The following is a 14269-nucleotide window of genomic DNA, read 5'->3' on the forward strand; positions in this document are numbered from 1 at the left end:
ATTGTACATCTTCATCCAAGGCATACATAGTTAATGCTGTTGAAATTGGAACTTTATTAATTGATGTAAGCAATGTTTTAATGGACACATTGTTGCTCTAATGTATTGTAATTGAATCCTGTTGTATGATAGGAGTACAGAGTACACTCCTGAAAGGCAAAGTCTATTGTAAGGATACGTGGTGTTTCTGAGTAATACATACATAGTAGAGTTTCATTTGTAGGCTAAGGAAAACCTATTACTTTTTACAGTCTCCTGGAATGAGTGCATCAAGATCTTGTTGTACCTGACAGGTTAGAACTTGAAGTCTGCTATTCTCTTTTTTTATGTTTGGCTTTCATAGTTATTAATTTGGCAAAATAACTGTTGAATTGCCACCTGAATTATGTACTGCAATTCTTCTATCCTGTTATTGATATTCCAAGAATGCATGAATGTTCTTTTTATCAAGACTCTAAACACTGCTATTTTAAATGGGAATGTATTATATAAGATGGCAGGAATAAATATCAGATTGTATAGCTGTTTACGGTACACTGATGTAGAAATGCACTCCTCTTGTATGTTGATGTTGATATTCAGAAAATGTACCTCAGAAGAATGTTGCTGCTTTAGATATAGGTGGAGACCAAATGGATTAGAATTAATAGATTTTAAAAATTCAAGAAAATTTGGTTTACAATGCCAAATGATTAAAATGTCAGCTATATACCCAGTGTATAAGGCAGCATTATATTTGCAGGACAAAACTTTGTTTTCTGGTTGTCAAATTATCAATTCACATAACATGTTAAAAAGTGGGCTTCCTATAGGCACTCCTCTGCCTTGCAAGGTATACTTGTTCATTCAAATTGGAAGAAGTGACATGTTAAAACAGCTACTCCTAATATATTCACATGATGGTTGCATTGGTTACCGACGTGTGTAAGAAAACTTCACAGCTCACAGAAATATGTTTTTATTTTAATTGATTGGTAAAAGGATTCGAAATTGAATACTGTGATTATATATATTATCTCCATCTGTATGTTGTATAGAAGACAATAATTGTGCAGAGTTCTTAATCCCCCAGTGATAGTTTTCCAAGTTGTTGTTGATGTATTTATTGAGAATTTTTTCAATTTGTATTGTCGGTGATACTGATTTGTCTACAATAGGATAGAATTGATTACCTGGTTTGATAGATTTTTATTTTATAAATATTCTGATGGGGTTTGAAATTCTCAGTTATTCACCCTTAGATATCCAAATAGAATTACCAGGAATAATTCATGTTACACCCTTCCTTTACATCTTAATTTATTTATGTGATCTTTTCATTTATGTGATCATCCATGTACAATAAACACTATCTGATTTTGAATTGATTTTATTTCACAATTTGTGTTTTAAATTAGCCTGTAAAAATTTTTTTATAATGAACACTGATGTTCAATCTTATAATCTTCCAAAAAGAATATACACACAATCAATATTTTATTGTTGATGTATAAGGGACAGTCATCCTTTTTCTTTTTTAGGCATTACCATGTACTGTACTTTTGTAAATAAAAATTAAAAAATAAATAACTGATTATTCTTTACCTGTTTAAGCATCTACTTCTCTTGAAAAAATGAAATACTGAACAGGTATTTTCCTTCCTTTTACTGATTCATTTGATGTTGCTGTATTCATATAGGACTTCCTAATCTCTTTACATTGATTTATTTTAATCAGCTATTTACATATAAATAATATAGTTTGAAGGGAGAAAATTGTTATATTAGCCTAAGAACATTGCCTTTTCATACCAGAAATATGTCTTTATGTTCCTTTCTATTGTCTTAATATTACAATCAGATATAGCACAAACCAGGTAATCAACTCCATCCTGTCAGACAATTCGACATCACCATCAATACAAACTGAAAAATTCTCAATCAATACATCAACAACTTAAAGTTAAAAAAAAATCCATTAAAACTTCCTTTGAAATGATTATTACTGTTACTGCATCACCAATCAATGAACAAATATATAATTTATATGATTTACTCTCTTTTCTCTGCATTTCAAAGTAATTGTAGCATTTCCTCTCTCTAAATCTTTGTATGCAGTTATCACTTATGTATCTTATATCATCATTTTTTAAAATAACTGTAGTAACTTTTTGTTTTTAAATTTAGTTAGTATCATAAGTGAGAGAGTTCCGAGGATTACAAAAGCTCCATTTCTATTATCAAATTAAAAAACTTTTCTTTGGAATTTGTTTTCCTAATTCCTAACTTTCAATTATAATTTAATTAATGAAGCATAAGTAAATAGGAAAATACAGTTTTAAGTTTAATACTGCTTTTATATTATATATTTTACTTTTATGCAACATACAAAAATATTTCTCAAATTTGACTATTCAGCATAATAAACCAGCTGTTTTAATTTACTAATGAAAAGGAAAATGTAATCTCTAAACAACAGATTCAATTCTTTATCACATGCCAAAATCTAAAAATATTGAAGTTTATATTAAATACACTTAAGCTATAAATGGATAACAAAACAAATTAAGTTTTGTATATAAAGAAAAAAAATAGATACTTTTTCAATAATTTAATTAAATCAGAAGAAAAAACATTAAACATTTTGAGTTCTTTTATTTGAAGTTTCTGTAACTGAAGATGATCAGTCAAACTGATTGAAAATGTTATTACAGTAGCCCCTCATTATATCATGGATTCAGATATATCACTTTTTTTTGGTCCCTAAATTTTAAAAGCACTTGAATCAATAAATTTAAAAATAATTGCCATTGAATTTCTTTTCACAATGAAATATATTTTATTCCTACCATTGTCTTTGAAACTACTACTGCAGGTGAACAATAAATTTGTCAAGATCTAAATAAGCAAAACAGTGGACATTCAATTATGTTTCCTTTTGATATTAAAAATTGTTTATTTTATTGGTTTTACCTACTGTCTTCTCATTTACAAGTTTCTGTGAATTCAAAATTTCACAGGTAATGTGTAAGGAAAAGATTTCTTTATTTTTGAACAGAAAGTTCTAAAATTTTTATACAGTAATAATTTTATTTTGCTTTTAGAAAATTTTTACTCTCTGTAATTTTGTAAGTTTTGATGTCCAATTATATGTTCAATATTAATTTTTTTAAATTTTTGATGGACAGTATTTGTCTTTAAATATCATTATGAAAGAAACAATAATGCTAAATAGGTGTTCATGGTATAGAGATAAAGAATAGAGGATAGAGCTTCCATAGCATGTATAATATGTTTAGTATAAGACTACATGAATTTTTAATAAGTGATTTATTGTAAAATATAGTACCGTATAATAAAATCACAACTGATATTTTGTTTTTATATGGACAGTGTCTTTAAATGTCATTATTAAAAAAACAATAATGCTAAATGGGTGTTTGTGGTATCAATGTGTATGTAAATGTCATTTAATATGATATAACCACAAATAAACTTCAGTATTAAAATTTTATTATATCAAACACTTGCTGATGAAAGAATAGAAGATAGAGATTCCATAGCATGTATAATATATTTAGTGTAAGCCTAGAATTTTTAGTACTCAATTATATTGTATGTTTTCTTTGACTCCTGACAAGCATAATATAATGAGGGGCTACTGTATTTTAATAAATACATTGCTGGAATTATGAATTTTAGTTTTTACTTGCATCAACATTTCTCCAATTGAATTCACATTTTTGAAAGAAAAACATTTTTAATAAAAAAAATCTGATACCTCATACTTTGAAAAACTAACTTTGAATGCTTCAGGTTCAAAGTTTGAACTGTGCAGCAGTGAAAAAAATGCACTAAAAGCATAAATGCAATCTGCTGTGCAGCCAAGTCATCTCTTATTCTCATGTTATGCTCATATGATTTTCAGTGCTTTTTTTTTGTTTTATTTTTGGTGTGCCTGGTTGTATATATTGTGTGTTATCTATTTTTAACAATTTCTTCCTGCAATTTTTCTTTATCGATTGTTTTTGAGCACCTCTTATGTTTTGTATCCTTTAGTTCAAAATTTCCTGAATGGAACTTTTTATACCACATTTGACATGTTTGAAGTTTAGAAACATCTTCCCCATATACATTACAATTGCTTGAAGTCAATAGTCTTCATTTTTGAAACAGTCATCAAAACACACAAAATACATTCTTGCAGTTTTTGATAATAGATATTAATTTCTTGTTGAAAAGTGTTTTCTTCTGTAAAAGTTCGTTCGATGGAGAATTTTTTCAACAATTTGACTTTCTTTTTGGCTTTTTTTTTTATAAATTAATAAAATTTTGGCANAAAAGGAAAAAAAACACTGGAAGTATAGTTTATAGATTACAATACACATGTCAATCTCAATATTATTATATAGTTAAAACAGGTAGAACTTTAGGTAAAAGATTAAAAAAGCATGAAGTTCTCATATCTCTTAAATGTCTTAAACAATCACCATATCGTACAGAACAGACAAGATGAGCTGTACAATAGATAAAAATTATATAAAAATCTTACATTATGAGAATGATATATATAAAAGAAAATTTTAATAACATGTTTATGCAAAGGAAATACTCTGAACACTAATGAAGGAATGTAAATTACCAAGAAATAATGTGATATAATTTCCATGGTAGATACAGAAGAGACAATCTTCCCATGCAATTGCGAGTAATTCTAGAAACATTAAACTGAATCTGTAGAAAAATAATATAATTTGATCTAACATAAAGTTTTATTTTAAAAATTGGCAATTTATTCAGGCCAAAACACTTTTGATTTAATGTATTGGCATTAATTATTATTTGTACTTAATGTATCAGTGTTAATAACATTCTGTGTCATGTATTTGTATGTATTTGTTCTTAAATGTATGGTTGCTGCAATACAATGTAAGGAATTTTTAATCTTTATAATAATGTAAATAACTTTATATGTATTTTAAATAACTTCAGTTACAGAAAAGAGGCCTTAACATGAAAGTTGGCCTAAAATGCATTTAACAATGTATGTAACCAGCCAAATAAATTGAAGATAGAATCCTATTTTTGGATCAGCAAATTGCCAAGAGTATTCATACACCTGCAAAGGCAGGATTGTAAAGTTTAAAAAAATTATTTAATAAGAGTGTGTATGTATACTGTCAGAATTTGCATATTTTAGCACCTAGTGTACTGGCACTTGTGAATTACGTTGGTATTCCGCAGGCTTAAAGACTGCAACTCCAGAAGAAAAAATGCTTGTGTCATGTCAGACTATAAAGTTTGCTTGATGCCCAAATCCAGAAAAGGTTGCTCATCACTGGTTTAGACACTTCTATCTCAAGTATTTTGTTTTGTCCATTTCATTTATTTTATAATTATATCCACAATGAAATGCTAAAGGAAATAAAAGAAATGGGGAAGAAATGGAATATCTAAGAAAACATCTAAACTGCATATGGGCTAAGTGACATGTTTTAAATGACAACTTCAGGAGGTACAGAATATACAGTATGAAGGTTACTTTAAAGTAAATTTTAAGAAATTATTTACTGTAATACACACAATTCCATAATATAATTAAATTGTTGATTATAAATATCCCATAGATATTATAAATAACTATAGAAAGTTAAATAATATAAATAGTAGTTTGTACTGTATGTTTAATTNAGAATATTAGAATGTTGATAAAGCATGATAATGTGAAAAATGTATCTGTAATCTCTATGTACTATACAATTTAGTCTCTACAGGGTGGCACCACAATGAGATCTCGTACCACATCAAAATCTTCCTAGGGGCGGCCCTAAAAAGATTTTGAGGTGGTACGAGATCTCATTGTTCAGCCTGGTTCAGCCTGTGAAAAAAGTTCTCTTTCCAATTTGGCCCAGGGACAAAAACTGTTGGCCACCCCTGCTCTAGGGCTTTGACTACATAATTTAATTTCCTATTTTCTACCTCATGGTATTAAGCAGATATATGTGAAAAACATCATTTAAATTAAATGTGACCAGTGAAAAAAATGAGAATAAACTATATATTACTATTTCCTTAAAAATTTTCAAATAAAATATGCANGTTGTCTCTTTACAAAAAGCTTTGACCACTTCACTTTTAGAATTGTTAATTTAATGCAGCTGAAATCTAAAACTTATTAAAATACCAAGAAAAACATTAATTAATATTTTAATTAATGCACAAACAAAACAACAACATATTTTAACAATATAACAATTATCATAATGACTAATTCTAAAGTTTTTAATTAATGATCAACTTACTTGATAAGTTGACACACCAACAATATTTCCACCTTTTACTAGAATACATAAGGAATAATCTGTAGCAATAGCTATAATTGGAAGTAAAAGTAAACCCAATACAAATCCAGCTTGATTTATAGCATAAGGAATACCTATAAAGATTTCAACAGAAAAACTTCAGAAAATGCTAAATATATTTAATTAATGAGAAATATTAATCAATTTCTGAAATATGTTTTCTGTTTGTGTAATTGATTACAGAGGACATTAATTTGATTTTGAAAATTTATTGTAATAGAAACTTATAGTCTAGGCACACTTTAACTAATGCTAGCTTTAGGGCCTCTAAATTTTTGTGCCCTGGATGGCTGTCTAGTGTTAGTGTGTCTATAGCTCAGGCTGGCTTTGTTTATTGAAGCACTTTGCAAATTCTTAGCATCCATCAAACAAGGAAGGACCAAAAAATATTATCAATTATGTCTTGAGTAACATCAATGAAGAAAGCTGTAAAACTTGTGGAATCAATGCCCAAAAGAGTTACAGCTGTAATTAAAGCCAAAGGAAGGCATACAAATTATTAAGTATTGATTTTATGTTTGTGATTCTATACTTATTTCCACAGCCTTGTATGATTCCAAACTTTTTCTGAGAAGAGTTTGTTATTTTTGTCTTAATTAATTAAATTAAGTAAATTTTTCTTTTGCATTTAACTGCCATTTATTTGTTTAGAATTTGCATATTGGAACATAATTTTGTTATCAGTTGATTTCTGTAAGAAATCATACATGAAACTGCAGTAATGACAGGATAGAACTGTAAGCACCAGAAAACAAATGGTGATTCTAAACTTCTTTTCAAGGGTATTATGTGACTTAGTGTTATCTTGAAGAAAAATGGCAATTTGAAGCCCTGCCATAAAAAGTAACACATGAGGTCATAGAATTTCCTGAACATACTGCTATGCCATTAAAGTCCTTAGTACACTACTAGGGATGACAGAATGTCATATAATGTATCATCCTAGCAATGGGACAGTATGCTGCTCAACAGTAAATGCAAACTTGGAGTGCTCACCAGTGGCCTCCACACTAACAGTAGTTGTTTGTTCTAAAACAGAAGGGTTTATCACTAAAGACAATACACTGTCAGTCCATAGCAGTCCATGCTCTTCTATCAAGGAACCACAAATGAAGCCAATAATGTAGGTTGCTAATGGCAAGATACATAGAGGTTACAGTGTATTCAAATTCACCTCTGCTAGTTGCTTGCCAATAATAGTACAGGAAGAGACAGGGTTCTATAGTAGGGCTTTCATCCACTTCTGGATGAGAGACAAAGATGCCACTGCAGCTGTTTGTGCTGTATCATGATCAGACAATCATCTCTCTTGATGGTCTTTCTGGGGTGTTCAGACCCTGGTTGTCATATATATGTGTCCCCAACATCTTACTCAGATCAAAATGACCTAGATGACTAGCAATTTGACAAAATAGCCATCTTGCTTCTCTCAGCTCAATAATGCAGTTTTTCTCAAATTCTATTAGTTGTGTGTAATGTCTTTGACTGTATCAAAGAGACATTGTGCAATCAGACTACAACTGTAATCATTCATATACTTGTCTGAGATAACTCTATGTCAAGTTTTTCAGTAACCAGTACCAGACAATTCTATTTGGTTGAAAAGTTTTTCAAGAAATGTATTACCAATGGTAATTAATGTGGTTTGTTTTTATTTATATATTTTGTTATCTGCATGCACTATTTGGTTCTTTCACAGTTTATAATTTTGTGTCATCTACACATGCTATTCCGTTATAAAAATGTTTAGATGTTATTTCATTAACTTTAAATTTGTAATGTTCTGTTCTTGTTCCCTTTATATTCTGAAGTTTCAGCTTGATGAAGGTTCTGCACATATGACTGTAAATGTTAGTGTCCATAAAATCTCTACTGGATATTTAAAGATTTGGCCTTGTGATTTACTTTGTTTATCCAATTTGGTTCAGAGAAATAACCTTTTTCAATCTCTTAGGGTTTGAAAAATATTGTATTGCTCAAATGCATTTCTCTGGAATTTTAAAATATGCATGCAAAAGAAAAAAAGCAAGGTCAATAAAGATTCTACTTTAATGGTAATTATGAGATAATTCAAAATAAAATTTGGTCTGAAAAATGTAAATAAACATTCAAGAAGAGAATAGTTGATATATTTTGATAAATCTTGTTATATTATGTTATCTTTGTTTAGATTATCCATCAGTAATGAAAAGGAGATTATGTAGTACAGTCGACCCCCCTATAAGATATAGATACGTTCCAATTTATTAGAAATCCGATTTCTTACAAGTCGTTCCAATCACAGCCCGACACGTGTCAAGTTTACGGACTACAGGTTGTATGATAGGAGTACAGAGTACACTCCTGAAAGGCAAAGTCTATTGTAAGGATATGTGGTGTTTCTGAGTAATACATACATAGTAGAGTTTCATTTGTAGGCTAAGGAAAACCTATTACTTTTTACAGTCTCCTGGAATGAGTGCATCAAGATCTTGTTGTACCTGACAGGTTAGAACTTGAAGTCTGCTATTCTCTTTTTTTATGTTTGGCTTTCATAGTTATTAATTTGGCAAAATAACTGTTGAATTGCCACCTGAATTATGTACTGCAATTCTTCTATCCTGTTATTGATATTCCAAGAATGCATGAATGTTCTTTTTATCAAGACTCTAAACACTGCTATTTTAAATGGGAATGTATTATATAAGATGGCAGGAATAAATATCAGATTGTATAGCTGTTTACGGTACACTGATGTAGAAATGCACTCCTCTTGTATGTTGATGTTGATATTCAGAAAATGTACCTCAGAAGAATGTTGCTGCTTTAGATATAGGTGGAGACCNAATGTGTGTAAAATCCAAGTCGGATGTATGTAAGCTAATAAATGTTCTTGTTAATCTTATCTCGTCTTTTGATTCGTTCATTGTTACAAGAAATCTCCACACAGAGTCTCTCGAGTCTCCGTAGATATAACAAATACAGAAATCAATAACACAAAATAAATTGTAGCTATGTGTCGATTCCGCGCGACACGTCCGAACATGTAAGTTGAACAATAGTGTGAGGAAGTGAGTAATCAAGAGTTGTGTGGCGCTCAAACAAAAGACGAATCAACGAGATTTGAAAATCGTGTAACTCTGGGTTCGCGTAAGTCGGGATAGCGTAAGTCGAGGTATTACTGTATTGTACTGAATACTAGATTGCATGTATATATTTAAACAATATTACAACATTATTGCATTTTCAACAAAAAAACAATTTATGATCATTAAAAAGTAAAACTTAGCACTATTTATATTTATAGAAAATTAAAATAATAAAACAATTTCAAATAGGAGAATTTTTGTAAATATAATAAAATTAAAAGATTAAATATCTTACCCACAATTCCAGATCCAATAATACTATTGATGTAATTAAATCCAGTTTGGTGAAGATTACTTGTTTCAGTACTTTTACCAACTGGTTCATCCTAAAATAATATTTTAACAAATCAAGATATATAAATTGCTGTTATATTTAATGAATTTTTAAAATTTCATTTTTCAATTATAGAAAATACTGGAAATTAGTATAATTATAAAATACTAATTGAAATCTAAAAAACATTTTAAGTTATCAATATGCAAATTATCAGAAATGTCTAACAAAAAATTAAAATTTAGGATGCAATACTTTTACAAATAAGGAAAAAAATTATATTTATTAAAATCATAAAAATCAGATAAAAACATCATAAAATTTAAATTTATATCAGGTTTATTAAATCAGAATCAAAAATATTGTAAAATTGTCATTAAATGCTATTTAAATTCTAAGACAGTTAACCTTCCAGGAAAATTCCATGACAGATTAAAATATACAGATATACAGTAAGATGTGGCTAACAAGGTCAGGTAGGTCATTTGATCAAGCCATCTTTTTCATATTTTTGTGATAAATGTGATTTCAAAGCCTGGTGCAATTTGTGTTTGAATTAGCAGAAAGGGTTTTAAAACTTTAAATGAATGCACATAATGTAATGTTAATAGCTATAGAGAATGACAGTGTAATATATTAAATTCAAATTAACTGAAAATACAAATTATTCAACCTCAAAATAATAAAAGTTTACTATATTAAGTAACCAATGTAAAAAAGTTTTAAATGCTTAGCAATAACAAATATGCTAATTCAGTAAAACCCCGCTTAACATTGCCTCGATTAACGCTGATTCAATATAATGCAGTCTGCTTGAAGCCTAAAACACACTCAAAATTTACACTGATTCAAATTAACATGGCATTTCTTTGATTTGTATATAATATGATTATTTCCAAACATGAACCAATTAAGCAAAAGGTGGCAATTTGTCATAGTGCTGTACTTTCCTTAAATCTATGTTTGTTTAGTGCAATTTTGGAAAAAATATAACATCATGGATGCCATAGAAAATATTGACTTCGCTTGGCAAGAATTAACTGCTAAATGCATGAACGAAGTGTGGAAGAAGTTATAGCTGAAGGTATCCAAGAATTCTCAATGAGAAGAGCCTATTGCTGTATAGTTAGGTTGACAATAGGTTAACCAAATTGTCAACCTAATCGATACAGCAGGACTAGGAGATGTAGATGAGCAGGATATTGAGGAGTTACTGCAGGTTTGTGGTGAGAGCCTTACCAATCAATGACAAACTTCAAGAACTGGCAGAACAAAGAATTCATGTAGAACCGGAAAATACAGATTCTGAAAATAAAGAACCCAAAGAATTTCTCTACAGTTTTCCTTAGTAAAAGTTTGGTAAGATAACTGAAATTGTTGATCAAATTGTAGCAAATGATCCAGATTTTGAAAGGAGTGCAAAAGCAAAAAGAGATGTTTTGGATGTGATCTTCTGCTACAGACATTCACTTAAGGAAACAAAAAAGTGACAAATGAAACTACACAACTTTATCGCAAAACACAAGCATTTCAGAAAAGCCTGTATCCTCATCACAAAAAAATGAACTTTACATTTCTATGTGCATATCTTTGTGTTATTTAACATATATTATTATGCAAATTAATATAAAAATAACTTAAAATTAAAGTAAAATTTGTTTATTTTTGGTCACGTGTTCCCCTTTCCATATTTACTCTATGTTAAAATGACCTCGTTTAATGCTGTTTCACTTATCACTTTGTCATCTAGGAATGTTGCATCCCCCACATTAAGCATGGTCTTACTGTACTTATGATAAAAATTATTTTACATCATTTTTTCTTGTACATTGTAATTTATAAATAATAATGATTATGATGATTCATCTGTCAATTTATGATGAGAACAAAATCAGATTAATATATTAATTGGATTTATATAATAAAATAAAAAGAAAGAATTCAAAACTGATGTAATAATCACCACTTTAAAACAATATTATAAGACTTTGTAATATATTGATTTACAAATTTAAAAATTTTTAATAGCAAAAATACTTTCATAGTCAGCTCTAACAGTTTGAAATGTTAAATAGATAAAATATATCATTACAAATTATTTTAATTACTTTTAATATAATTTAAGCACTAAAGCATGNTAATGCAGTCTGCTTGAAGCCTAAAACACACTCAAAATTTACACTGATTCAAATTAACATGGCATTTCTTTGATTTGTATATAATATGATTATTTCCAAACATGAACCAATTAAGCAAAAGGTGGCAATTTGTCATAGTGCTGTACTTTCCTTAAATCTATGTTTGTTTAGTGCAATTTTGGAAAAAATATAACATCATGGATGCCATAGAAAATATTGACTTCGCTTGGCAAGAATTAACTGCTAAATGCATGAACGAAGTGTGGAAGAAGTTATAGCTGAAGGTATCCAAGAATTCTCAATGAGAAGAGCCTATTGCTGTATAGTTAGGTTGACAATAGGTTAACCAAATTGTCAACCTAATCGATACAGCAGGACTAGGAGATGTAGATGAGCAGGATATTGAGGAGTTACTGCAGGTTTGTGGTGAGAGCCTTACCAATCAATGACAAACTTCAAGAACTGGCAGAACAAAGAATTCATGTAGAACCGGAAAATACAGATTCTGAAAATGAAGAACCCAAAGAATTTCTCTACAGTTTTCCTTAGTAAAAGTTTGGTAAGATAACTGAAATTGTTGATCAAATTGTAGCAAATGATCCAGATTTTGAAAGGAGTGCAAAAGCAAAAAGAGATGTTTTGGATGTGATCTTCTGCTACAGACATTCACTTAAGGAAACAAAAAAGTGACAAATGAAACTACACAACTTTATCGCAAAACACAAGCATTTCAGAAAAGCCTGTATCCTCATCACAAAAAAATGAACTTTACATTTCTATGTGCATATGTTTGTGTTATTTAACATATATTATTATGCAAATTAATATAAAAATAACTTAAAATTAAAGTAAAATTTGTTTATTTTTGGTCGCGTGTTCCCCTTTCCATATTTACTCTATGTTAAAATGACCTTGTTTAATGCTGTTTCACTTATCACTTTGTCATCTAGGAACGTTGCATCCCCCACATTAAGCATGGTCTTACTGTACTTATGATAAAAATTATTTTACATCATTTTTTTTATTGTACATTGTAATTTATAAATAATAATGATTATGATGATTCATCTGTCAATTTATGATGAGAACAAAATCAGATTAATATATTAATTGGATTTATATAATAAAATAAAAAGAAAGAATTCAAAACTGATGTAATAATCACCACTTTAAAACAATATTATAAGACTTTGTAATATATTGATTTACAAATTTAAAAATTTTTAATAGCAAAAATACTTTCATAGTCAGCTCTAACAGTTTGAAATGTTAAATAGATAAAATAATATCATTACAAATTATTTTAATTACTTTTAATATAATTTAAGCACTAAAGCATGTGCAAACCACATCAATTCTCTTTTCTTCAGTCATCATGCTTCACATGATTTGCAAATAAATTATTTTATTACCATTTTCACAAAAATGGATCAAAACTTTATAATCACCCTGTGTAATTAAGATTACACTTGCACTGAAACTTTAGTTGGATTTTTCATAAGCAAAACTAATTAAAATGAATCTTAATAATGGTACGAAATGTAAATCCAATTATTTAAAAAATAAAATCTGTCCATATGTTAGTTTGTTTATAAAGAATTGATTATTGAATATATTGAAGGTTCTAGGCATGAGACATAACTTTGTAATGTAAATTATCATTAAAATTCATACAGACACATTTACAAAAGAAAATTATGGTATATAAATTGGGTTTGTAATTTTTCAATCTATTTTAACTAAAACGATGAAAAATAATATATATCTGAATATAATGTATTTTACACTTATTTATTATGCATATGTGAAAAATATTCTTGAGATAAAAAACAAGCATACATATATAAAATTATTATAAATGTAATGCATTTTGCAAAAATAAACCAAATTAATTAATTCATTACAACCAAAACTACTGTATTAAATTTTGTGTTTATATGTCACATATATGCATACCTTGTTTCCCCGAAAATAAGACAATGTTTTATATTAATTTTTGCTCTGAAAGATGCGCTAGGTCTTATTTTCAGGGGATGTCTTATTTTTCCATGAAGAAGAATTCACATTTCTTTTTGAACAAAAAAATTCCCATATCTAACTTAGACGAGAGTGACGTGTATTCAGTTGTGTCAAACTGAACTTAAATAAAACTGAAGTGAACTTACAAAGTCTTCGTGCTGGAGTGGACTTCCCACTCGCACTTCAACTTAACCTTTTTACATCATCGACATCGAGCTTGATGACCAATTAGTGCTTACTGAACTGTAGCACTATGCAAATATGATGTGGTGTGATTCCCAGCCGACCAATTAGTGATCACCAGCCATAACATTATGCAAATCTGTGATTCCCAAGCCATAGTCTTATGTGTGTCCCCAACATCTTACT

At 28.9% G+C, this 14269-nt stretch overlaps 1 protein-coding gene across 1 annotated transcript in view; it reads right to left on the reverse strand.

The window, feature by feature from the left end:
* The window catches only part of LOC111638371 (putative sodium-coupled neutral amino acid transporter 11), a 90008-nt gene that overhangs the window by 62669 nt on the left and 13070 nt on the right, over nucleotides 1-14269 (reverse strand). Inside the window, exons 3-4 of the mRNA XM_023384072.1 lie at nucleotides 9705-9795; nucleotides 6282-6415 (exon numbers count right to left, since the gene is read on the reverse strand). Coding sequence (XP_023239840.1) covers nucleotides 6282-6415; nucleotides 9705-9795 — 225 coding nt within the window. The remainder of the gene's footprint in view (nucleotides 1-6281; nucleotides 6416-9704; nucleotides 9796-14269) is intronic.

This window comes from Centruroides sculpturatus, unplaced genomic scaffold, assembly GCF_000671375.1.
Source record: "Centruroides sculpturatus isolate CEXI.00-Female unplaced genomic scaffold, Cexi_2.0 scaffold1141, whole genome shotgun sequence".
NCBI lineage: Eukaryota > Metazoa > Arthropoda > Arachnida > Scorpiones > Buthidae > Centruroides > Centruroides sculpturatus.